Consider the following 27,146-nt stretch of genomic DNA (forward strand, 5'->3'; position numbering starts at 1 on the left):
GTTTCAGGTCCATCATAATATTAAATATGCAGATGAAATGCAGTGGAACCATGTAAGCTCTTGCATTGTCAACGCTGGAGGCATTCGATCACCGATTGATGAGAGAAGCAGGAATGGTATAATGTTATATATAGCCTACACTTCTCTACACTTTACTCTCTATGAATAATATCGCCTGGAGATTTCCTCATGCATGTTAATATAAAGAAGGTTTTATTGACAGGTTCAATCACAATGGAAGATCTGATCTCCGTGTTACCGTTCGGAGGAACTTTTGATCTGGTTCAGATAAATGGATCTACACTGCGAGAGGTCTTTGAGCACTCGGTCCGCAGGTACGGAGGAAACACCGGCGAGTTTCTACAAGTGTCAGGTAACCACACCTCTGTCTCTACTGATGCTTTGTATTATACATATATATTAAATGACACTCTGGAATGCTTGATTCTGATTGGTCACTGGCTACATTCCGAGGTTTGTAATTCCCAGATAACCAGTACCCTAAAACTAATAACACAGCCTCATCCGAGTACTGTGAGTCATCTTAACAAAATGAATGTTTAATGATTTCTGTGATTTTATGGATTTTGCCAATTTTTGGTGTGCTTGTGCGGTCTTCATCAAGTCTAAAATTTGTGTTTAAGTCAATCAATCAACAAAACCGGAAAATTTAATTGGTTTGGTAGAATATCAAAGCATTTTGATTAATCAAAAAAAATTTCTATACTTTCTTCTAATTGTAGATGTAAGGAATAATTGACTCACAGTCCTTATAATAATTATTAGAAATTATTAGAAAATAATGCACACTCGCTTTGTAACTCTGCTTTGCATCGTGCCGCATTACCACCTTGGGTGTGCATTATTTTCGAATAATTCAACGGCCCGTCGTTCCGCTTATTAGCATGTTTTCACTAAATCGTTTCATCAGAAATTCACTACATTAAAATTATTGTGGAAAAAATTCTGAATGACAACATCTTTGTCTTTTAATATTTTATTTAATTGTCAAGATGATAAAGTTTGACGATTTTACAAGATCTTGGGAGCACTGATCACAGGAATTTCTTTCCCAAAGCTCAAAGCCCTCCTACAGTAGGTTGTCTCAGTATTTATAGGTAAAGCTCTCTGTAGAAGACACCTCATCTTTTGTAAACCCACGCATTTCTTAAGATAACCATTGGCATTTTAATGCTGTCTTGCACCTTTGCTGACCTTGCTATGCACTTGCTATTTTGCAAAGACACAGGATGTCTACTAGACTGAACTATGTCTGTCATAGCCTCTCTTACAGTTAAACAATCATCAAAACACTTAGAAACATTTTTGAGTAAAATAGCAAATGAACAGATACAACTTACAGATTACATGTACCCTAAAACATTGCAATCTGATTAAAATGTTTATTTACATGTACAATCTATAGAATCCGAAACGAACAGCCAGGGTTGCCAGATTTCTGTATCAAAACCACCCCAATGAACATTCAAAACTAGCCCAAAAGCATCCCAAAAATCCTTTCATCTTTAACCCACATAAAAAATTCAACCTGCCAAAATAGTTTAAAAGTAGCCCAAATTTGAAGTATGCAAAAAAGCAGAGGACTTGGCAATGCAGCACACAGCATCTCTCGTGGAGTTCACGCTGTATCTCTGGATAAATGTACAAAGTTGTTCTTAACTCTTTCACGGCCAGCGTTTTTTTTTAAAAGTTGCCAGCCAGCGCCAGCGTTTTTCATGATTTTCACCAAAGTTTAATGGCTTCCAGAAAATGTTCTTCTTTAAATATATAAACATACAATATTCCAAATGAAAGAACAGACCCTCTGCTTTCAAACAAAAACCGTTTCATCCTACCTTTAGTGGTTCTTTTGCAATCAGCTTTTGAATATGGGTAGGTTTTTGCAAAAACACCATATTTTGAGCAAAAAGCAGAGATAATTCCATTTTTATGATGGACTTTTCATAGAGATCCCATTCAGAGCGATCTTTAAAACAGACACTGACATGCAGCAGCTTGCTATAGGGCAATACTTCCGGTTTTAAAAAGTTGCAGAAGGGCGCCACCTGGTGGATAATAGCGGTATTGCGGAAGGACGGAAAATCTCGTCATTGGCGGGGAAGCGTTTTCTCTTAATTGACGAGAGATCTCGTCAATGGCGGGGAAAGAGTTAATACGTTTTTAGATATAGGCAATAAAACACACTTATCAGAATGGACTCAGCAGTCCAAGCCCTATGGGCGGGTTGAAATAGCTCCTACTACAAGCTATAGGCTTGTAGTAGGCTTGTAAAAGTCCAGATGATTTTTGCGTCATCGGAGGACTTTTTTCCAGAACCAAAATGCAGATATCTCTCCTCTCAGGGGGACATAAGGGGGGAACACGGTCATTCAGAAATACTGCTGGGTTTCTACTGATACAAAGCTGAATGCTTAATCGGTGAAGTATCCCTTTAAGCACAGTTCTTCTGCGCATGTGTTTGCATTTGATTGAGAAGTGACTTCGATTCACTCATTTACATTTCAATTTCAATTATTTGGTTGCATGTACACATACCTACTTTGTTGCTGCATGTCATAAAGAGCCGGTGTCATGACTGGGTAGGAGTGACAGGACGCAAACGCAAAGTTCAAAATAAATAACATTTAATAATAAAAACACGAGGGCTGACATGGTGAATACAGGAACACAGGAAAACAGGAACATCCAACACAGGGAACAGACAGGGTTGTAATGACAATAATCCGGCAACCGGTGTGACAGAAACAAGGCATATAAATACAAAGACAATTAAACACAAGACAGGTGTAGTGTATTGGCGTAATGAGTCAATGAGTGTCCAGGTGAGACGGATCAGTGCAATACACAAAACATGACACGGACTAGCCGTGACAGCCAGTCGTTTGATGCCATTAGCTCAGTTGATGCACTAAAATGAGGATGTTTTGTAACTTGGGCTCTGTTTACACGTACATGGTTATTTTTAAAAACTGAGAGATTTACCTTCGTTTGTGCCCCTCGTTTACACGCAAACGGAGAACTCGCCTGTGAAACCGATTGTTTCTAAGAACTCCGGCCAAAGTGGAGATCTTGAAAATCTTCGGTTGCACGGTTGCATGTAAAGTGAGACAAACGGATGTTTAAGCAGGCAACGTCACAGAGTATGCGCCAGAGCTCGCACCTACGTCAAAAGTGCGACCCATGTTTACATGTGACTGCTACTCTGAACGCTTCCAAGATCACATTTATGTTCGCGCAAACTCGTTTCGTATGTTTGTATTTGCAAATACAGCTGCTCCATTATGTCGAGGAGCAGAGACGAGTGCTCGGAGGTCAGCAATCTTGCGCGTGTTTGACTTCATGCGGCGCTGCAAGAACCGACAAACCGATGATGTCAAAGTACCGCGAGAGAGATTCGAAATTAGACCTCTACGTATGATTCCTCAACTCGCTCTCGCGGTACTTTGACGTCATCGATCACCTACTGCAACAACTCCTCCCTCCAACATGAAAAACCAGTTCGCGTCACCACCAGCGCTGCCGGTGATTGGCTTACGTGGGCTTGAGCTTCTCTTGACGGCATATATGCACGGGTACGTGTAAATAAACACTTTTCTGAAAACTGACATGTGTGCACGATATTATTTTTGAAACCGGAGAGGTTGAAATGTCCGTTTATGAAAATAACAGCCCACGTGTAAACATAGCATTGGTGTTCCTCACAGTGATTATTTCCTCAAGGTTTTTTTTCAGAATCTAATGGCAAGACTGGAATTCGTCAAATGTTTTAAATGTGGTGTTGTAGCCTACACTCCCTTCGGTCATTTTCGTCTCTCCTTCATTTCAATAGGATGAGAAACTGTCAGATAGTTACAACTGACTTTTCCAGCAGACCCTCACTCACTGTGCAGTGTTTTGAGTGCTTAAAAAATGTCATTTTGAGGGTGATTTCCAAATGAAAGTGAGCATTCCTGTGCACTACCTAACGGTTAGAGATTCTTGGTTGTAATCCAAAGGTTGCCAATTTGAGTCTCTTTTTTACTGAGGTGTTCTTGAGCAAGGCACCATGATGCACTGTAAACTCTGTGTAAACTAAATTTGTTGAAGAAATTTTAATATTTGTAGAGTTCCTGTAACATTTCTGCCTTTTAAGTTATTTAAACAAAATCTTTTTGATAAACTTGAACTATTGGCTGGTCAAGCAAACACACCTTAAAAATTTTAATTTTGCTGTACTTATTTTTGTTTATTTAACTGAGTTATTGGTTGTATTACATGGATGGTCATGTAATCCAACCAATCAGTGCGAAGAGGTGTCTACAGTATATATAGCCATCCCTCAACTCTGTCCCATGATAGTTTTTGCAGCATCCCTTCTCCACCCCATTTCCTCACTCTCAGCTAGTTTCATCTGTCCTAAAGAGAGGGGTAGTACTCCGGGTTCAGGCTTAAAGGGACACTTCACTTTTTTTTGAAAATTGGTTCATTTTCCACCTGCCCTTGAGTTAAAAACTTGATTATTACCGTTTTGGAATCCATTCAGCTGATCTCCGGGTCTGGTGTACCACTTTTAGCATAGCTTAGCATAATCCATTGAATCTGATTAGACCATTAGCATCACGCTCAAAAATAACCAAAGAGTTTGGATATTTTTCCTATTTAAAACTTGACTCTTCTGTAGTTACATCGTGTACTAACCGACGGAAAATTCTGGCGTAATAATCAAGGACTTTGCTGCTGTAACATGGCTGCCGCAGGCACAATGAAATTACGCAGTGACCGAAAATTGTCCCCTGCTATTGAAAGTTACCAAGGGGTTATTTTCGGGCGCTGCGTAATATCATTACTTATAGCAAAACATTAAATTACTTACCAGGCTACAGGTGAAGCAGCTATTTACTGCTTCTAACGTCTCGTAATCGGTCCTCATTTATGTCCAAGAGACTCAATAATAATCTTTTACACTGTAATCCTTTAATTTTTATATTTAGAAACGTTTGTGTGCTGTCCATGTGTGTAATAAGCAAACGCATGTTTGTCGTCCCGTTTATAGCGCATATTACTAACGCGCTCTTTAAATAACAAAAACAGTAATGCACCATTGACTTTAGACTTAAGACAAGGTTTTAGTTGGTCAATGGCGTAATCTTTTTTAGTTTCCTCAAAATAGCAACGCGTCAACAATGCGCACAAATGGGCGAAAAATGCATTTGCTATTAAACAACGTGACGCTGAACGTGAAAATGATAACTGTGCCGTGCTGAAACTAGCCAAAAACACTTGGTATATGCTAGGGCCTTACAAGTCAAACGTAAGCCCAGCTAACAGAAAAAAGTTCTAAGAACGTTCCCTGAAAGTTCCCAAGGTTCCCAAAAACGTTCTGCCAACGGAAAAAGTGTCCAGTTTTCTTGACGTTCTAAGAACGTTTTTGTGTTGTCTCAACGTTAGAGGAATGTTACATTTTACCATTTTTAAACGTTATGACAATGTCATGTTTTAATGTTCACACAATGTTTAAAACAACAGCTGTTTGTTATATTGACTTGTTTGACTATTATGTAAAAGATAGAGAAACATTGCATTTTATTATTTTATAAAACATTATTTCTGAATGTTCAGTAAATATATTGCTGTAGAAAACACAATTCACTTATTAGGTTTAGATGTTGATGTTTTGTTTAATTTTAAGTCACCATTGTTGTGATTAGTGTTTGTTTTAGTTGGACTCTTGACTCATGAGTTTTTGCTTGTTAGTTTTTTCCCTGGTTGTGTTAACTTTGTGTTAATACACCACATTTGTTATGAACATGTAAAGTTAATAGTGTAATTCTGTGGTAGTTGATACATATAGGTAAAGATAATCACATAATTAATTTACTAATCAAAAGTTTATTTTCTGTCAATAATGTAAATGAGATCCAGCACTTTCACAGCAGTTTGTCATTAAGGGGTTTTAGAAACTTAACACAAAAAATATCTGCTGTATAATTGGGACGCATAAACATCAAGAATCAGAGTATGAATCTCAATCATGGTGACAAATAAATGAAAAACTTCATGCTGCAATGCATGCTGGGTATCAACAAATTACAAATCTCATTCAGGACTCCCAGCATGCACTGCAGCATGGATAAATAAAGATTTTTTTTACAATTTTCTTTGTCACCATGGTTGAGATTCATAGTCTGATTCTTGAGGTTTGTGCGTCCCAATTAAACAGCAGATATTTTTTGTGTTTAGTTTCTAAAACTCCTTAATGACAAACTGCTGTGAAAGTGCTGGATCTCATTTACATTATTGACAGTAAATAAACTTTTGATTAGTACAATAATTATGTGATGATCTTGACCATTATGTACCAACTACCACAGAATTACACTATTAACTTTACATGTTCATAACAAATGTGGTGTATTAACACAAAGTTAACACAACCAGGGAAAAAACTAACAAGCAAAAAGTCAAGAGTCAAGAGTCCAACTAAAACAAACACTAATCACAATAATGGTGACTAAAAATTAAACAAAACATCAACATCTAAGCCTAATAAGTGAATTGTGTTTTCTACAGCAATATATTTACTGAACATTCAGAAATAATGTTTTCTAAAATAATAAAATGCAATGTTTCTGTATCATTTACATAACAATTAAACAAGTCAATATAATAAACAGTTGTTGTTTTAAACATTGTGTGAACATTAAAACATAACACTGTAATGTAACATTCCTCTAACGTTGAGACAACACAAAAACGTTCTTAGAACGTCAAGAAAACTAGACACTATTAACGTTGGCAGAATGTTTTTGGGAACCTTGGGAACTTTCAGGGAACGTTCTTAGAACTTTTTTCTGTTAGCTGGGAGATCAGTGAGCACTGGATTTAATCAAATCTATATTTGATTTGTTTGGTAGTTTCACTGAAAAGATCAGTGGTGTCTTTGAAATGCCAGATGTTTTCTTCTCAGGCTAGAAGATGATGTGATGTTGCCTGCAGTGAAGAGTGTTTCTGGAAGTCATACTAAAAATAACACAGACAGTTTAATCTAGTGTTGCACAAAAATGACATACAAAAACTTTGAAGCGATCACATACAGTACAGTAACAGTCCAATGTCTGCAAACATTTATATTTATTCACATTTTAGAATAATAATATACTCATCAAAACAAGGGAACTATAAGCTCTAAAAATAGTACAAAAGCTGTCACTGAGATGTTTGTATACATTTGGTACCAATATGTTCTTTTGAGGTACTAATATGCACTCTTTAGGTACAAAAGTGTACTTTTTAAAAGGGTACCATTCAGTGGTGGCTTTTGTACCTTTCCTTTGAGAGTTTAGGAGTTTAATTGTGACTAAAAGCATCCGAAATAAATCCAAACTTTGTTATATTTTATCATCTAAAGCGTGGTCACTCTGCATAGAATTTGTAAAATCATTCTTGTGGCATTTTGTCAAGGTCTCATCCTGAGGTGAATTTTAAACATTGAATGAGTTCACATATATTCTAGGCTTTTATTGGCTGTTTTTTCTTTAATATTCAGACATAATATTATGAAATAATGAAATAATATATGGCACAACTATATTTTATTCTACAAAGGAAATTTTACACTTTTAGATGAAAATATTCTATAAGTGGTTAGTTTCAGTCCTTGATTCTGATTGGTTAAAAGCTGTAGTTATAGTACCCAATTTTTTAAACACATCCATCATAAACGAGGACTCAAAATGGGTCAATATGTCTTCTGAAGTGAAACAATATACATTTTAACCCAGCGATATAAAGTATATTAAACAAACATATATTAATCGGTAACTGTTCAATTCCACCACATAAGCTCTCAGTTACTCTCACACTTTAAAAATATCTGCACTCTAAAAAATATTTAATCCAGGGTTGGGTTACTATAGGACACATTTCTGGGTTAAAATGACCCAAATAATGCGTTGTTTTAACCCAACTGCTGGGTTATTGTTAATCAACCATGTTGAAACAACTCAGCAGTTGGGTTAAAACAACCCATTATTTGGGTCATTTTAACCCAGAAATGTGTTCTGTCCTATAGTTACCCAACTCTGGGTTAAAAACAACCCAATATTTTTTAGTGTATGCGTTATTTTAAGCCATGTTGGGTAAATATTGGACAGAACACATTCTGGGTTAAAAATGCCCCAATGTTGGGTTGCTGTTATGGCTACCATGGGTTATAATAACTCAGAAATTGGTTTAAAACAACCCAGCACTGGGTCAATTTTTTTAACCCAGCATGTGCTCTGTCCAATATTTACCCAACTTGGGTCAAAAATAACCCAGACATTTTTAAAAGTGCACAAGTACTTTAATGGCATGATTGTTTGACATACAGTATTCCCAAAACCTCTGTCCACCAAAGAAAAGCCTGTTTTTGTTGTGTCTAACTCTATATAGACTCTGCCAGACATTAATATTTTTCTTTAGGCCAATTTATTTTGGTAGATTTTCCATTTCCCGATATTCCACATAGGCTGTTTTTGTGAGCTCTTATGACATTCTTAAAGTGCTGGTCTGAAGCTGACAGATGTTTCGTGGGTTTGTGAGTTTTATGGTCTGCTGGTTTTGAGGTCTTGGGGTTTAAACATTCATTCTTGTAGTATGTTTGGCAGTGGCAGCAGGTCAATAGAGGGCACTGCCATCCCTGGACCAACCACACACAAAACACACATAATATTTATATGATGTGAGATGTTAGAAATTCGTCTGTCTGCACATCTCAAGTTCAGGAGGCGGGTCTTTGTAGAAGTTTAGCCAATTGCTGATTCATTTTATGTAATGTTGGGGTGGTTTCCCGGACAGGGATTAGACTAGTCCTAGACTAAAAAACATTAAAGATCTGTTCAAATAGAAAACAACTTGCACTGACGTATCTTAATACATCAGTGTCCTTTGTTTTGCCTCAAAATGCCACAGCAGTAATGTTTTTAGTAAGGCATGTTTGTTAAAACTAGTTTTATTTCCTAATAAAAGTATGGCCTAGTCCTGGCTTAAGCTCATTTCTGTCCAGGAAGCCACCCCATTATGATATAACATTACATTTAGACAATCAGCGTCTTAAAACCATTAAACATGGCATTTGTAGTAAAACTGTAGTTATGCAAATGGTAATCAGTCCGCCTAAAAGCCTGTTTCTACACTTTTACTATAATAAAACCATGGTAATTTAAAGCATTTCAGCATTAACTGTGCTTTTTACACACAAGATTTACACGAGAACTTACAAATTTAACAAGATCAGTCATTAAAAGAAGTTCTAATATGAAACAACATCGGACAAATGCTAAATAAATTCTTATTAAAAAGCTGTAAAAGTACAAACCATATGCTCGTGTGATTTCTTCTAAATGAATGGGAATTAACAAAATACTAATTTTATAATCTGAAACAATAGCAAATAAAGAACATCCAAAGATTTTTATGTTTTTGGCGCCAGTGATGTTTGGAAAGCTTGATTCAAGATGTGTCGAGTGTTTTACAGATTTGTCAGCATGAAACAATCAACAGAATCGGTCTGTTTCATTTCAGGAAGTTAGACGGTAAACACTTTTTTGTTCTTTCAGCATGTTTTTCCACATGTGTGTTTGGTGGGGTCAGAGCGGTTTAATTGAACTGTTTGTGTTAAACAAAAAATATTCCAAAGTAGAAAAATGCAAACATAAACGAAGTGTGTCATTAGAAAATACTGCAAGCAGGGAAAAAAAGTCTGGTTCTTTTGTTTCATTTGCAACATACATACTTGCACAATAACATGCAGATTTGTCTTTGCGGTGTTTAATATTTCTAAAGCTCTGTGTGTTTATTGGATCCACAGCTGTGGGTCTATCAGCCAAAACTTTAACCTAATAACATAAAACAGACTTCTGATGTGGTCCAATAAGTTTTAGATTACTGTAAATCGGGAAAGAGTTTCAGAAGGAGATGTGTTTCAGTTGAAGTTGAATGCAGCCCCCTTTTAATCTCAGGGTTTGCACATAACATGGCAAACAGGCGTTAAACTTAATCGGCACCTATTGCACCCAAGTGCAATATAAGTCTCACGTGTGCCCTAAATGTGTCTGTGAAGTTTCAAAAATACCCCACAGGTAGCATGTCCAAAATGCTGCCCCAATTTTGGTGGGAGCAAAAAGCACTTATTTGGTCTGTACCTTTAAATGCAAATGAGCTACAGCTCCTCACTCACTTACTTTCACTTAAGTAGTTTTGACCTGCACTGAGATTTGGGCTTTTTTCAGTTGCTTAACTCTTTCCCAGTCAGCTTTAAAAAAAAAAGATGCCAGCCAGTGGCAGCATTTTTTATGATTTTCACAAAAGTTTAATCTCTTCCAGAAAAAGTTCTTCTTTAAAGACCTTCTTTAAGAAACTAAAGGGTTTATTCAACCCCGGGGAGTCAGCCGACATTGGCTTAACTTAACACCCGCTTCTATACATTACATTATTATCCTCGCATGTAAAGTTCATTTATAGCCGCTGTATTTTGCTAATTATGTTGTCTGTCCATTTTTCTGTGTTTTCTCCAGCTTCTATTAATGCTGCTTTGAAACGACGAACAATTGTGAAAAGAGCTATATAAATAAAATTTAATTGAATTTAATATATAAACGTACAATATATCAAATGAAAGAACAGACCCTCTGCTTTCAAACTAAAAACATTTATAGATAATTGCCTTTTTGTGAAGTACTTTTGATAGAGATCAGGGGCCTCATTTATAAAATGCTTTGTAGAAACCATCCTACATTTGATCTTACGATCATTTATCAAAAATGCGTACGTGTGATTCATAAACCGAACGTACGCGCAAAAAATGCGCGTACCTCTTTCTTTCAGATGTGAAATTTATAAATCGCAAATGATCTTGAACTTGTGCACAGCTGAGCAGTTTCAGATCTTCGCCTTTAAACGATGCCTAATTAATATCATAGAAACAGCGCTTGTCAATGTTTAAACACAATTGCGAGCAGCAAGAATGGCTTATATTGGCAAAAACCTGCAGCAATCAGACAAGCAAAAGTGCGTACGTCTGCTCAGACCCTGATGTGGTGCTAAACACTTTTCCACATCAAAGACAGTTTTTATAAATATGGACTTTGGATTTTTGCGTACGCACACTTTATGATCAAATCTGTGCGTACACACGCTTTATAAATGAGGCCCCAGATTCAGAGTGATCCTCAAAACATACACAGAGTTCTTACTGTTTGCCCTAAGGGGATACTTTTGGGTTTTATAAGTTGTAGTAAGAGCGCCATCTAGTGTATAATAGCGGAAATATGGATTGCCGGAAAACTCGTCATTGGCGAGGAAAGAGTTAAAAACATAATAATAGCAAAAGTCTCATAACACTATGTGCAGCACAGACTGGGCTACAATATTATATGAGCTACATGTATGTACATATGTATGTTTGTAATTTTGAGAGAAAAATGTTTATGCTAAATTTTTAAGTCCACAAAACTCATTCTAAACATGTTTTTACAAGACTTTTCTAAACAGAATCTAGTAGTCTAGAGTTTTTTCTTTAAAAGGATGTGAAAATCATCCTGCCTACTCATTCACATAAAACAATATATTGATTATTGATATATTGAGAAATTGTAAGACACTTTTTGCTGAGAAAGGCCATATGCGAGAAGGTGGAAAGAACCTGAATAATCTGTGATTGACAGCTGAGGAAACAAAGACTCACATAATCGGCTGCATAATGAGTTTTGTTGGCAGGAATGTGAGTGTACGTGTGTATATCTATATATCTATATCTATCTATAATACATATACATCTCTTCTATTAAAATATTTTGTTATAATTTCTTTATAGAAACCATTGTTTCACTACAGAAAAAGTATAACAACCATGTTTTTGGATAAATGATATTAGTATTACAATATGTTTCATAGAAACATCATGATTAAACTGGTTTCTGTAATGATACAATGGTAAATGTGTGGTTACTGTGGTAAAGGTACAAATACTATAGTTAAAACATGGTAAATTTAGTAAGAAATTAACACTGTCAACTTATCAATACTTCATGTTTGTTTGCAGACACAATTACTGTGTCACGTTTGAAAGAAACACAAAGAAATGCCTCGTGTCTGGAGAGGAAGGTGACGGTGTGTGCAACCAAAAGGATGTAAATAAATAAGGTTTTAGATGTTTGGTTTACACCAACAGTATCTCACTATCACTATTGAGATATGACGTACAGTGTACAACTGGCTGAGGGCAGAAACTAGGATAATGCAGGACTGTCAGTCAGTGGCTGTTATCAGTGTGACATCACATTAACCAGAGAATCAAAACAGCATGTCTAATGAGAGTGGGTGGATTTTTGTTGTGTTCACACACTGCCAATTTAAGTCCGAACACCTTGTAAAAGTTAAACTCATTTTTTTATTGGCAAACCGCAGGATTCATATGGAAGTTTCAATCGGAATAATTCAGATGATGTGTTTCCTCGGCAGGTTTTCAGCTGGTGTATGATTTATCCAAGCCTTCCGGACAGCGGGTGAAAAGTGCAAAGGTGCTCTGCACCGACTGTCGAGTTCCTCGATATGAGCCAATTATTCCCCAAAAAGTTTATAAAATTGCTATGCCTTCTTACCTCGTGGATGGAGGAGACAACTACACCATGATCAAACAACAGATGTTCAAACACGACAGCGGTGAGTCATATACTATACGTAAATACAGTGAATATCTTCTCATATTTATAGGCCAGTCATACATTATTGCACATACTGCATATGCTCCATAGGTGACCTGGATATAGCAGTTGTTGCCAGTTATATCTCCGAGAGGAAGAGAGTTCATCCATCTGTGGAGGGTCGTATTCAGTTTAACTCTGCCGTTGGACAGCGAGGATATTGTTCACTTCTTCTTCTGGTGTGGACCCTCTGTCTTCTGTTTGTTTATTAAATGAAATCGTTTTTTTAAAAAGCTCGGGGGAACAACTTGGATGTGTAGCTACATGGGCGCCACTAGCAATTTTGGGCCATGAGGTTGGGTCCCCTACCACATATATTTTGCATAAAACATGTTCAAGACAACCTAGCGATTCATAATTTTGCAGGAAATGCAGAAACAAGCCATAATTTAGTTTTGTTGGTGACTCATTGGTAGATAAGATTTATAATTGTTTATTAAATTACTGCTTTTAATCAAAACGATCCATGGGGGCCCCAAAAGTGCCCTTAGAATGGTCCTTCGTGGCGCCCCATGTAGCCATATTTAATCCAAATAACATGCAAACAGAGACTTAAACACTGTGATGGTTAACTAGTGAAGATATACAGCAATAACTATACTCACATTAGGGAAATACAGGGTTCATTTTCATGTGTTTTAATACATTTACATACCTCTTTTAAAAGTTTAGGTGATTGGTGAACTATGCTGTACATTTGTGTATTTTTTTATTGTACTATATTGTTTGATTTAATCATTGTTTCCAGACGATTATAAGTACTGTCTTTACTTTTTTCATATTATGGGTTGGAATGTGTTTTACTGAAATTGTCATGATGTTAAACATCTAAATGATCTTAAAACAGGCTTGCACAATATTCATTTCTTTGAGAAATTTGTATTCATTATGTTTCTAATGCTGAGAATAAATGGTGCTGGTGAAGATCTGCTGAGATGGTCCTTAAAATATTCCCATTTTTATTATAAATGATATATTTGAAACACACGATTCTGCTAAATATAAGCAGGGATGAAAAATCAAACATTAAAGCAACACTATGTAGTTTCCATGTAAAAATGACTTACAGCTCCCCCATGTGGTTGAAAAGCGCAACAGTGCCTGGTATCAGACGCTCTTCTGCAGGCAGGGGGAGGGGCGGGGCTGTGTTTCCTACCCTCCACCGCCACTTTCAGAGTGTGCTTGTAGCAGCTAGGAGGCTGCTCAGGTTGCAGCAACAGTACAATTTGTCCAGTTAAAAGTTGTTCTATCACTGAAATAATTTTAGAGACATTATTTTAAGGTTAAAAAACTACATAGTGTTGCTTTAATCCCTGGTTTATAGACAAGGCTTAAGCCTAGACTAAAACACACACCGCAAAAAATGATGTGTTCATTTTTTACACATTTTGTGTGTCATGCCATTTAAGGCGTTATTTCATGTTAAAATAAATGAAAGGGCCAACAAAAGTTTAGCGGTAATGAGCATGTAACAAAGTATTTTTTTTTTAAATCAAGTAACGCTTGTGTTGGCCCTTTTGATTTATTTTAACATGAAATAACGCCTTAAATGGCATGACACACAAAATGTGTAAAAAATGAACACATCATTTTTTGCAGTGCATGTTTGAGCTGTCTCAACTAAAAATAACTTGCACTGATAGATCTTAAAATATGTCAGAGCCATTGATTTGTCTCAAGATATGTACGTTAACGTTTACAAAAGATGCTTAAAAAAGGCCTATAGACCCTTTTACCGCTCACGTGATCAAATAGCCTGCACATGCATTTGGGCAACAGAAGTGGTGTTATTCCCCATTGGTTCTAACGTGTTAGTAACTCAGAAAGTTTATTCAAATAGTTGCGTTTGGTTGCACAAATATAATATACTAATATACGTATATATGTGTCTGGCAACTTTATTTTTGGCCATCTGCTAACGTCTTCTACCCACTCCATTATTGTACACAGATCTTGTAGCTGTGTTGAAAAAGTCGACTTTTTAAAATAACTTTCTCTGTCTGTGTTGCCTCACTAATGATTCTTGCAATACTTCCGTTGCCTAAATGCGCGCGCATACGCTGCCACGTCATCATTGTGTACGAACAGTAAAAGGGTCTAAAGCCTTGTCTGTGAAACCAGGCCTAAGATTTTCATTTACTAAAGCCAGCACATTTTCAGGGTCATTAAGTTGTTTTTGTTGTATGACACTATATGAAATGTAATGCAATATCTCATTGTTTCTGGTGTCTTAAAGGGATAGTTCACACAAAAAAAGAATCATTTTCTCACCCTCATGTTGCGTTAAAGCGGTATGCGTTTCTTTGTTCTACTAACCCTAGACATGAAATGGTACGAAATATTTACAACACCGTTATAGTGACCGAAATTAGCACTCTTGCCTACAATCCGTGTGTTTGTTGTAGTCCAAGAAAACAGATTTTAAAAAAGGTAATTAAAAAATTATGCGGTGATACTAATTGTTGGACATCAACACAATACTACTTAACTCAAAAGAAAAAATTTTGATAAGTGAGCAGGTGTGACCCCCTGCTTTCATAGTATTTGTTTAACCTACTATAGAAGTCAATATGCACTGTCAACTGTGTGCTTAACATTATTTTAAAAATCTCTTATTTTGTGTATAATAGAATAAAGAAACTCATACAGGTTTAGTACAACATGAGGATGAGTAAATAATGAACTATCCCTTGAAGGGTTTTCTCTAAAGGGATCTCTGATCAGATGTTACATTTATTAGATCTCTGTCATGTGTTGAATAAATGCAGTTCTACTTGACCTAAACTCTCCAGATGTTGTTAAGCTGTTTAATAAATTCAGGGTTCAAATGAATAGTTACCACCACAATAAAGTAAATAAATTATTTTATTTTAGTAGTCCAATAAAATCCAATGTTGTGACATTATAGTGTCAGACGATCTCAGATTATGTCTTACATCCGTCTAGTGGAGGAGACAGAGAGACCTGACTTCTGATTCTACAGAGACAAAACAACAGAAACTTCATTCATGAAATAAATCATCCAGCAATTCTGTTATTAGTAACAGTCACAATTACACACAATAAAAGTAGTTAAAGGAGCATTTCACCCGTAGAAACATTAATCTTTATTGAAAGTGTGTCATATTTGTAGTCGAAATGTAACATACATTTAGAATTTGGTGCCTATTTGACGGAGAAAAGGGGTGTTTGTAGTCTCACTCCCTCAACAAAGATATTGCACTTCCTTCTTTCAATGATGCAAAATGATGATTTTTACAACATTGAAAGAAGGAAGTGCAACACTGAAATCTGTATTTCTCCTGTCTCAGCGGCAACTGAGAAAATGATGCATGACCATTCAAAAACATGACTGGGGTTCTAACTATACAAAGCTTAATGCAAATGGGTGAAGTGTCCCTTTAAGACTTGTAGGCTACATAGAAGCCATGTACTGTAAGAGCTTCATCTGTAATCTAAACTTTCAGAAACCACATGATAGTTGTGTGTGGAAAACCAACCAACCTATCTTCATATTTACTGCAATTGCTCAAATTAAATATGTAAGACTATTCATTTCATCCACAATTATTTTTTAAGACTTAGATTACAGTACACAAGATTTACAGAATGAGGATATTTATCAAAAAATAACATCTTTAGATTTGTAACCATGTGTACATGAACAGAATATTCATATTTGGGTAAACATTTCTTCAATAAATGAGTACTTCACATTAGTAGTGTTACCTTACTGAGCTCTGGGAACAGCTCCTGAATAGCGATGTCAAGTAAAACATACGTTATCTGTTAGGAGGAAGAGCAGAGAGACAGGTCAAGTGTACAGATACAGAGACGACTGTAGGTGAGAGAATGATCAACAGTTTAATTCAAATTTACATTTCAGTAAAATTCTTAAATCAAGTTGTATTTTCTTGATGAGCAAAAATGCCCAAGAAAAAAGTTTAGTTTTTAGACAAACAAAATATGCAATTTAAGTGAAATTGTCCTTAAAGAGATTATTTATTATAGCATGTTAAAATTGCCACTTTGTAGTGTACTTTTGTGTGCAAAAATGTGCTGTTTTGGGTGTGTCCTTTAAAATGCAAATGAGTGGATGAACTGCAAACACTGATCGCCATAATGGTGGTTTGTTGAAATAAAAACTCAATTGTGCTGTCAATTATTTTTTCTCTCGCTCTCTTTCTCTCTGCACTAAATGGCAGTGTTGTGGTTGGATAGTGCAGATTAAGGGGTGGTATTATTATAATAAGAGCTCCTTATGACATCATAAGGAGAGCCAAATTTCATCAACCTATTTTTTCACATGATTGCAGAGAATGGTTTACCAAAACTAAGTTACTGGGTTGATCTTTTTCGCATTTTCTAGCACTGGGGAACCAATCATAGCACTTAAACATGGAAAAAGTCAGATTTTATATGCCATGGCCCCTTAACATTTTTCTTGAATTAAGTGTTTAAGAAAAAAGTAAACTTATTTCAAGATTTTTTTCCTCACCCCATTGGCAGATATTTTGCTTGTTTTAAGCAGAGATTCACTTTTTTGTTAGGTCATTTTGCTCAAATTTTAGATATTTGTACTGAAAATAAGACAAAAATACTAAGTAATAAAGTCCTTTTTTGCAGTGTTTGGAGTTGTATTCAAAGCTAAGGGGAATCAATTCATGTATCATGTTCTGGATGTAAATCCAGAGATTTTTGCTCAAACCTCACGAGATGTTGCGGAAAATTGTATTTTGTACATACATTGTTATGTATGTTGTTGTATAACATCTGCTTTTATCACAGTAATTGTGTCATTTATTCAGGGACCACCTCATAAACAAGGAACTTTAATAAAGCTGGATGCACAAAATGAAAAAAATTTTTTACAGGTGCAAAGAATTTTGCTTCTGAATATTTCAGATATGTGTAGATAGTCTTTAGGGTTAGCAAATGTTCATTTAAAAGTGTTTAGGTGTTCATTTTATTTAAACAAAAACTTAAAATGTATATTTTAATAGCCTAAATAAAAAAATCAAATACATTTTGGTGCAAATTGCTGCAACGAGCAACTATTACACTGAGCTAACATGTGTAAAATTAATTAATAAACAAGCTTTTGTGCAAAATTAATGTATACAATGTTAGCTACAGATCCTTAAATTAGCAATCCCTTAAAGGGATAGTTTACTTTAAAATTAAAATTCTGTCATAATATTCTCATCCTCATGTTGTTCTAAACCCGTATGAATTTATTTTTTCTGATGAACACAAAAGAAGATATTTTGAGAAATGATGGTTAACACAAAGCAGTAAGTTACCATAGACTTCCATAGTAGGAATAAAAATATGATGGAATTTAATGGGTGGGTGATTCTCACGAAACCATTGAAACAGCACGGCACTAATGATTTTAGCTATAAAATGTGTAATATAGTAATATTAAAAAGCATCAGAATTAACACAATACTGTGTTCTACCTTGCACAATGTGTGATTTCAACATAAGAATTTATAATTTGTCAATTTTATTTCATTTTCTGCTGAAATTCTCATTAGCGCAATGTGTCCGGCTGTGTTTGAACATGCGTTATGTTGTAATTTAATCAAATTAACACAAAAATATTTAGAAAAAAATAAATGGATGTTTTGACTACTACTTTAGACTACTTTAGATGACAGAAAAAATATTTACTGAATATTCATGTATAATAATAATGAAGAAAAATTAGGAAAATGATGTGTCCATGCCTGATGTTCTCATCCTCCGCAACACTTTTTGAGAACAGTTTTGAGCACACATACAGAATTTTAATAAAGTTTGATTTTGAGTGACCAAGCACATGGACCAGTTACTTCAAGATGGCTACCAGGTAAGATCATTTTTTTACAGTTAATTTGAAATATTGTCTTGTCAGAATGCTTACACGACATTTTGATTATCATTACCGCAACAGATGCTTATTAAATGTTAATTCAATTAATAGAAGCATAATACTTTGATTTTAAATGCATGTGCAGAATCTCCAAATTATGTTCTTTCATGTTTGTCATGTCATTTTGAAAATATGTCAGTGTTGATGTTTTCTGACTGTTGCGGTAATGAGATTTTTTAGAACTAATTTTTTAAATTATGTTACAAAAAGTGTTAAATGATAAGTAAAAGTGTTTAAATTAATGTTCCCATTTACTCCAGACTTTGTTTTTCAATGTCTGGTGGGGAAAAAAGTAAATTTAAGCAATTTTTACATTTTCATGCTTGACATTTTTAAAACCAAGTTTTCGTGAGAATCACCCGGGTACCGTCAACTGTTTGCTTACCATCATTTATCACAATATTTTCTTAGTCATTTATCACAATACTTCCAAAATATATTTTCCTACTATGGAAGTCAATGTTCACTTACTGCTGTGTGTTTACCATCATTTCTCAAAATATCTTCTTTTGTGTTCATCAGAAAAAAGAAATTCATACAGGTTTAGAACAACATGAGGATGAGTAAATGATGACAGCATTTTTTATTTTAAAGTGAACTATCCCTTTAAATGTCTTCACCCAGAGATGATCCATGCTTGCCGTCTCCCATCATGTTTAGGAAACCGCAATATCTTTATTTCCGACGAGGTATTTGCTCCAGAGGTCTGTTTAGTCACTAGCCAGAACGATAAACAAACCGAAAACGGAAAATAACTTCGTGCCAGGCGCGTAACTGTGGCAATGCCCGTGTGTCCGATGTAATCGTTTATAGGATATCAGTGAGGTGATTGTATGTAACACCTGTTTATTAAGCAGTGGTTGCTGGACGCCAGTGAAAAGCAACTTCACACCCTCAAACTTCGCTTCTTCACCGATACATTTCCCCACCAAATCTGAAAACACAAGTATAGCCTTTTAAAAACATATACATCAATAAAACTACAATCAATTAAACATACATTACAAACATATAATAGTGTAGCTGACTTTGTAGTTTTCTTCAAGTGATCATAAAGCAACAGCAGAAGTTTAATAATGCATTGATCGCTTACAATGAGTTACCTGAAGCCAAACGTTCATGCTGCCTGCTTTCGAAATCGATAGATTTGACACTAGATAAAAAGTCACAGACCAAAGCATAACTATACTAAACTCATATCCGCATTAGTACCTGGCAGATAGTTCATCATCTCCTCGAAGGTCTGCTTGGCTCGTTTCTGTTTGTCTTCAGGAGAACGTTCCTCAGTATTCTCACAGAAGACAGCATCTGCAGTGGTTAAGCATCGAGATTACGGAGCAAAACTTGTCTTCATACAGGCAAATACAGTTTGAGTACATCTAAGATATTTAGTAGTGTTATTGGGCGTACACACCAAACGCGAATTTAACTATTTGCGTGAGTAGATTACATACAAAGTCAATGCAAAGACATAAATAGACTTGAAATCGCATGGGGCGATGCGAATGACGCAGCACGATTAATCCCACGAGTAATCTAGCGCGAGGAACGTTGTGCTTCGCTTTTGGTGTGTACGCATTATTAGGTCATTCAGTATTGAAGAGTTGACACAGGTTGGATTAGACAGACCTCGCAATAGGGTGATGAGAGATACGAGGCGATGTTCTTGCATGATCTGCTCGAGTTTGAACTGGAAGTATTGTTCAACATACGCCTCCAGAGTTTTCTTCAGGAGGATACGACCTGCGCTCAGGATATGATGAAGCCAGTCGGGCATGTGGAATATCACACGACCTGCGGCCCACAAACACACACATGGAGAAAAGCAAAGACATCGATACGGCACAAATATCTGGTAACTGCTCATTTGCTCTCTGTCAGCTGTTCACATGTTGTTTTATTTATCTTAATATTAACTCATTCCCCGCCAGTATGTTTTTTTTTTTTTTGAAAAGTTGCCCGCCATCATTTCTTATGATTTTCACAAAATGCCTTCCAGGAAAATTTTCTTCTATAAATATATAAACATACAAATATATCAAATGAAAGAACAGACCCGCTGCTTTCAAACAAACAATAAACAAACAAACAAAACAGGAAAAAAACAAATAAAATTTTCTCTGTTTATAAACTCTTAAAGGAACAGTATGTAAGAAATTTAAATCAATGAATCATAAAATGGCCCTGAAATTTCACTAGACATTAAGAAATAATTTTCATTTCAAATACTTACATCACTGACAACAGTGGTCTGGCCAGTATATTGTCATTTAAAAAGTGGAGTTGTAGCCCTCAACTGATGTTTATGTTGTCATTTTGTGTATTGGCCACAAGTTTTGTGATTGCAATACCAGTTTTGGCCACAATTCTACATACTGTTCCTTTAAATATGGGTATTTTTTTCAAAACTACATTTTTAGCAAAAAGCTGGAATAATAGCATTTTTGTGAAGGAGATCAGATTCAGAATGATTATCAAAACATACACGGAGTGTAAAATTAATAAATAATTTTATGCCTCAGTTTTTTTTTATAAATTAGGTAAGTGCGACATATAGTGGGATAATCACGGTATTACAAATTACCATAAAAACTCATCAGGAACACGTTTTTTTTCTGCAAATGTTTTCTCTTAATTGACGGGATAACTTGTCAATGGCGAGGAAAGAGTTAAAGGCACAAAATGTAGGATTTTCCCCACTAGAGGTCGCTATTTCACAATAATACAATAGGCCGAGCTAAATGACGTTATGAAGTAGAGTGGAATGATGGGAAATGTTGTTTTCACCATCCAGAGATGTATTAAATCATGTTCACAAATGATGTAATGACGTCAATGTTTTATTACCTGTACGTTTAAATTATTTTATGCCATCATAATGAATTAGTTTCAAGGCACAACAGCTGCATGATAGATGCTATACAATCACAACGACTGCATTTGTCCACTCGTGTTGCCAGTTTCCACAACCAGAAACTGAGGATAGCGTGGATATTTAGTCACTAAAAGAGCGACAATTACAAAGGACAAGCCATTATTTAAAATATAATAAATAAATTAAATATATTACACTGTGTAAGTGTTTTTGGATATTATATTACACATAATACACATATCAACCCAACAGAGTCATTCAGGCAGATTCAATAAAAAAAAAACTCGCAGCTCTTCAACAGTTATAAGCTTTTCCTCAGCGAGACTCTGTGTAGTGATTTGTAATGTTTGTACAGTATTTGTATAAATAAATCTTTTATACGCTAAATACAGTAAATCAGTGTTAAACTCTGCTTCTGAAAGTCCTACAGAGGGTAGTTATAATCTTGCTACAACACATCAGCCTGATATTTGGCAGGAGTTTCACAAGTGAAGGATTTGGGGTAGTGTTAGGTTTGTGTTTTTGCAGATTTATAGAGATCAGTCATGTCCTAAAACATTTCAAAGGCAAGCGCAGACGAACAAGACGGCAACACACAAATGGTACTGGGCAATTTCATGCAAATGTCTACTTAAGTATTTACTCAAAAGTATTAATCATTCTGACATCTTAGATGTCAATATTTGGTGGTTTAAATACTTATTGTCACGTCCATAACGTTGATTTTTCCACACAAATTTTATATAAATAAATATTATTTGTTTTTAAAGAGCTGTCTCTTCTCTATTTGTTGGGTATTATTGCTTCTGGTTTGTGCATTTTAATTTATCAGAAATCCTACAAAGTATGTTGTCTCGCAAAAACGCATGCATGTTTCCCTGATCTTAAAGAGAAACATGAGTGTAGACTGATTTTTTTTATGTCTGGACTCTACCATCAAGGGTTTAGGGAAATAAACAGATGGTTTAGTATATTTGTAAGAAATGCATTCTCTGCAAATGTATATTAAAAGTTTTTACTGCAAATGTCACATCCATAACGTTGGCTCTACTACAGAACATGAATTTAAAAAAATCAAAACTAAGACCTTTATTTTATACCACTGGGCTGTTGAATGATTCATTCTGATTACTGTTTTCTAACATGGTAAATTATTTTATACAGTTATATAAAAGAGATCATATCTGATTAGAAAACAAACAATTTAGCAACGAGATAAATGATGCAACATTAAGCTTCGACTCGTGCCTGGTATTTCTGCATTACTTTTCTAGAATCTACAGTATTATTTTTTGCCAGTATATAAACTTTTTCCAGTGAATTGTTTGGATTGATAAAAGTAAAATTTCCTGACCTATGTACATGATGTAGTCATACGCTCCGTCCACCTCCATCAGTTCCATAAAGTAATTCTGGTTGTGTTTTCTCTCCAGTCCCTCTGGCAGATTGGCATTGTTTTTGTATAACTCATTGAATAGCTAAACAACAAGACACAAAACACTGATATGAATATGAAAAAATCATCACAGACAAAATCTATGGAACTTATTTTTAGTACTCTTTACTCTAATGCTGCGTACACACCAAACGCAAATTGAACGATTTGCCCAAGTCGATTAAATACAAAGTCAATGCAAAGATGCAAATAGACGTGAATTCGCACGGGGTGATGCAAACAACCCAAGTATGCGATCGCAATTTCTGCAATTTGCCTTAAACGTGTCTTCTGCACAAGTAAAAAAATAGCCTCACCCATCAATAGCTCTTTCCCCGATATCTCGTCAATTAAGAGAAAACGCTTCCCCGCCAATGACGAGATTTTCCATCTTTCCGCAGTACCGCTATTATCCACCAGGTGGATCCGCTACTTTTTAAACCCGGAAGTATTGCCCTATGGCAAGCAGCTGCATGTCCATGTCTGTTTTAAAGATCGCTCTGAATGGGATCTCTATGAAAAGTTCGTCATAAACATGGAATTATCTCTGCTTTTTGCTCAAAATGTGGTGTTTTTGCAGAAACCTACCCATATTCAAAAGCTGATTACAAAAGAACCACTGAAGGTAGGATGAAATGTTTTTTTTGTTTGAAAGCAGAGGGTCTGTTCTTTCATTTGGTATATTGTATGTTTATATATTTAAAGAAGAACATTTTCTGGAAGGCATTAAACTTTGGTGAAAATCATGAAAAACGCTGGCGCTGGCTGGCGACTTTTTAAAAAACCGCTGGCGGTGAAAGAGATAAATCAGCGAGTTATATTGAACGAGGAACTCGATGCGAATACACAATTTGCGTTTGTTGTGTACACGCAGCAGCATTATGCTTTTTACTACTTGCACGAGTAGATTACATACTAAGTTAACACAAAGACGCGAATAGATGTTGATTTCTTACAGGGCGATGAAAATTACGCGAATCCGCCATGAATACGCACTATTTGCCTTAAACGCGGCTTCCACGCAAGCTGAAAATATTCAACTCAAGCGGGAAATTTGCATGACACAAAGTTAAATCCCACGAGTAATCTAGAGCGAGAAACATGACACTTTGCATTTGGTATGTACGCAGCATTATGCTTTTTATTACTGTATTTGCACGAGTAGATTAGATACTAAGTTAATACAAAGACACAAATAGACATTTATTTCTTGCAGGGCGATGTGAATTACGTGAATTGGGCAGCGCAACTGCCATGAACACGCGCTATTCTGCACAAGTTGAAAATATTCAACTCAAGTGGGAAATTGGCATGACATGAAGTTAAATCCCGCGAATAACTTTGAGGGAGGAACATGATGCTTTGCGTTTGGAATGTACGCAACAATAAGATAAATGCTCCTGTAGCATCCTAATGGATTTGTTTAGTGAACTCACCTTTTTGTTATTTTCTGCGGTGGGGCTGAGGATTGTGAGCTCAGGTCTGCTGGGTTTGGGTTTAGGACATTCACACGAGCTAAAGAAAGACTGAATAAACGGCTCCAGATTCTGTCCTTTCTACAGACAGGAAACACAACAACAAATATAACACCAAAACGTAAATGATTTACATTTATTAGGTTTTGATTTATGTAAGTGACAACTTTAATTACACAAGTTTTATATTACAAATATTATCTCATGTTTCACAAGATTCATAAGTATGTCGGAATATTTGTATTACAATTCCTATTATGATAACAAACAAACTTGTATCATAATAATTCAAGGCATTACAATAAAGGTATTACAATAGCAACGCTCTTCTGTAAACTTTTTGTCATTTGCTTTTATTGCTGTAATATTTACATCTGTATGTTGTATTGCTCTAATACACATTATATACCACTGGATTACTACTGGCAACACTTAAAGGAGACATATGATGCAATTTCATGTTTTCTTTTGTCTCTTAAGTGTTAAAAGCTGTTTGTGCATAAAGAAAATTTGTAAAGTCGCAAAGATTAAAGTCTCAAACCAAAAGAGATATTCTTTCTAAAAGTGAAGGCTCATCCATGCACGCCTCGTTCAAATATTTCCAAAATTATGCTAATTTGTATGAGGTGTAACTGTTTTTCAGGTAACACCACAGACTCCATAGTAATTCCACAGACAATATACAACATGAAAAGTGTTCTTTAACTTTTATTTTACTGGATATAGCATATTAAACTAATTTTAATGCATAGCAATAAATAAAATAAAACATTTTTACTTCCATTTGCCACCCCAATTGCAGACTTTTTATTTACACACTGTACCATAAAAACACATTCATACCTCTTTGATGAGTTTTCCTGGAACAGACTTGAAAATCTTCCCTGCAGAGTAATGAAAAAAGTCAAAAATAAGTCAAATGTGCTGAATATCACTGACTGTCAAGTCTATAATTTAGTGTATTATTATAGACTAGTATGAAAATACTCCATATTGATTTGACAAGCAGCAGTCTGATAATATATCATCACTTACCTGTGTACACGTTTATGTTAGAAATGTCTTTAAATGTACTAAACAGATTTTACCTCACAGCTCAAAATGTATTCAAATGTATTCAAACAAACTAAAGTTTGAAAAAGTGTTTGAAAACTTTACTATAGCTATTACTGATCCTTGTACACCCATGTTGATTTCTACAAACCCATAAGCCTGCGAATTAAACTCTCGCACAGACATAAATGATGAAGTCTGTAAATCTTAAAGCCAGGTGTTAATTTACTAATAATCGGTGCCTGCTGAAGACACTCATGACTCAACTTTCCCATTGTTCATTTTTTTTTCATAGTCTTTCTTTATTATGTGGTTTACTGTTCAGCTGTGCTGGTCCGATGTCAGCGGGTTTGTAAGGAGTCTTATGATGTCCTGGTTGTCTGCACAACAGAGGACTGACTCATCGTCATCAACCACAGCAGTAATGTACAATTAAAAACACCTGTTGAGATTTTGTTCTCATGGTCCACATGTGGACACTAAGGTTTACTGATTTTAGGAAGATTGTCAACAAATCACATCAAGTATTTGTGTGGTGGTTGTATTGTATAGAAACAAAAAGTCTTAAAGGTGCAGTGTGTAAATTTTAGTTGCATCGAGTGGTTAGGTTGCGAATTGCAAAATCGCTTTTGAAATTTTAAAGATACGATAGCCACCAGCGGACAAACATTTCATCGTCGGAGACAACCTAGTAAAAAAGTTTGTCCGTTAAGGGCTTCTGTAGAAACATGGCGGCACAAAATGGCGACTTCCATGTAAGGGGACCCTCAGTGTATGTAAATAAAAATGTCTCATTCTAAGGTTATAAAAACATAACGGTTCATTTTAAAAGGTCTTTAAACACCCCTAATGATATAGTTTTGTATATGGTTTAGCATTTCTTCCAAGAGATCCTTCTAAAAATTACACACTGCACCTTTAAAAAATCAAGGGTATTGAAAAGACACATAGGGTAACTGAAAGCGTGTGTCATTTTATAGATACTAATCTCTTCATGTCATTGTAGAACCGATATTCTCAACAAAAAATCAATTATATTTCATGTTATTTTTAGAGTATTCCCTAAAACATCTGCAAGTGTTTAGCATGCATACAGACAGATGATGTTTAACATACCCAGGTTAACATCTGACAGCGTTCTGTCGACAAACTGAGACTCCATACTGTGTGGAGACAGAAAATCAGCCAGGAGTTGACTGTTGCTCAGCTCAGGGTGATTCAGTAGTCTCTTCATAAAACAAACACATGAACCAACATTTAACACACATTTAAATATCAGATCACTTCAAGTCCAAAAAAAAAAACTTTAGAGTTCAAATAAAGCAAAGTCTGTAAAATGCTGTCAAATTCAAAACATGCAACACTAGCTGCATTTCCATTGCAGATTTGCGCAAAACTTTAGCGTTCTTTTCTAAATGTCGACTAATGCAAAATTACGACGTTTCCATTAACCGATGATATGCGACTGAAACTTAGTTAACCGAAAAAGACGTAAGAGTATTATCCAAACATTAATGCCAAGGAAAGCCCCCTTATACTTAGGAGTGCCAACGTAGCCTATAGGTGTTTCTTGGAGATAATAGTACATTATTTTAAATCAAAAGAAATGTAGCAGTGTTATCCAAACATTATTGGCAAGGAGCAGACA

The 27,146-nt window shown here is 35.5% G+C and overlaps 2 protein-coding genes across 4 annotated transcripts in view; one reads left to right on the top strand and one right to left on the bottom strand.

Annotated features, from left to right (window-relative positions):
- The window catches only part of nt5e (5'-nucleotidase, ecto (CD73)), a 50,551-nt gene extending 36,884 nt beyond the window's left edge, over positions 1 to 13,667 (top strand). The window contains exons 6-9 of the mRNA XM_065268972.2: positions 8 to 116; positions 224 to 373; positions 12,502 to 12,702; positions 12,795 to 13,667. Of these exons, the coding sequence (XP_065125044.1) occupies positions 8 to 116; positions 224 to 373; positions 12,502 to 12,702; positions 12,795 to 12,955 (621 nt within the window). The 3' untranslated portion in view covers positions 12,956 to 13,667. The remainder of the gene's footprint in view (positions 1 to 7; positions 117 to 223; positions 374 to 12,501; positions 12,703 to 12,794) is intronic.
- Positions 13,668 to 15,590: 1,923 nt separating this feature from the next.
- The window catches only part of snx14 (sorting nexin 14), a 33,447-nt gene continuing 21,891 nt past the window's right edge, over positions 15,591 to 27,146 (bottom strand). For all 3 annotated transcript variants that reach the window (XM_065268971.1, XM_065268968.1, XM_065268969.1), the window contains 9 exons: positions 26,615 to 26,726; positions 25,289 to 25,329; positions 24,407 to 24,526; positions 22,890 to 23,013; positions 20,290 to 20,454; positions 19,873 to 19,968; positions 19,503 to 19,594; positions 16,473 to 16,529; positions 15,591 to 15,720 (listed from right to left, as the gene is read on the bottom strand). In XM_065268971.1, coding sequence (XP_065125043.1) covers positions 15,676 to 15,720; positions 16,473 to 16,529; positions 19,503 to 19,594; positions 19,873 to 19,968; positions 20,290 to 20,454; positions 22,890 to 23,013; positions 24,407 to 24,526; positions 25,289 to 25,329; positions 26,615 to 26,726 — 852 coding nt within the window. In that variant the 3' untranslated portion in view covers positions 15,591 to 15,675. The remainder of the gene's footprint in view (positions 15,721 to 16,472; positions 16,530 to 19,502; positions 19,595 to 19,872; positions 19,969 to 20,289; positions 20,455 to 22,889; positions 23,014 to 24,406; positions 24,527 to 25,288; positions 25,330 to 26,614; positions 26,727 to 27,146) is intronic.

This window comes from Paramisgurnus dabryanus, chromosome 12 (assembly GCF_030506205.2).
Source record: "Paramisgurnus dabryanus chromosome 12, PD_genome_1.1, whole genome shotgun sequence".
NCBI lineage: Eukaryota > Metazoa > Chordata > Actinopteri > Cypriniformes > Cobitidae > Paramisgurnus > Paramisgurnus dabryanus.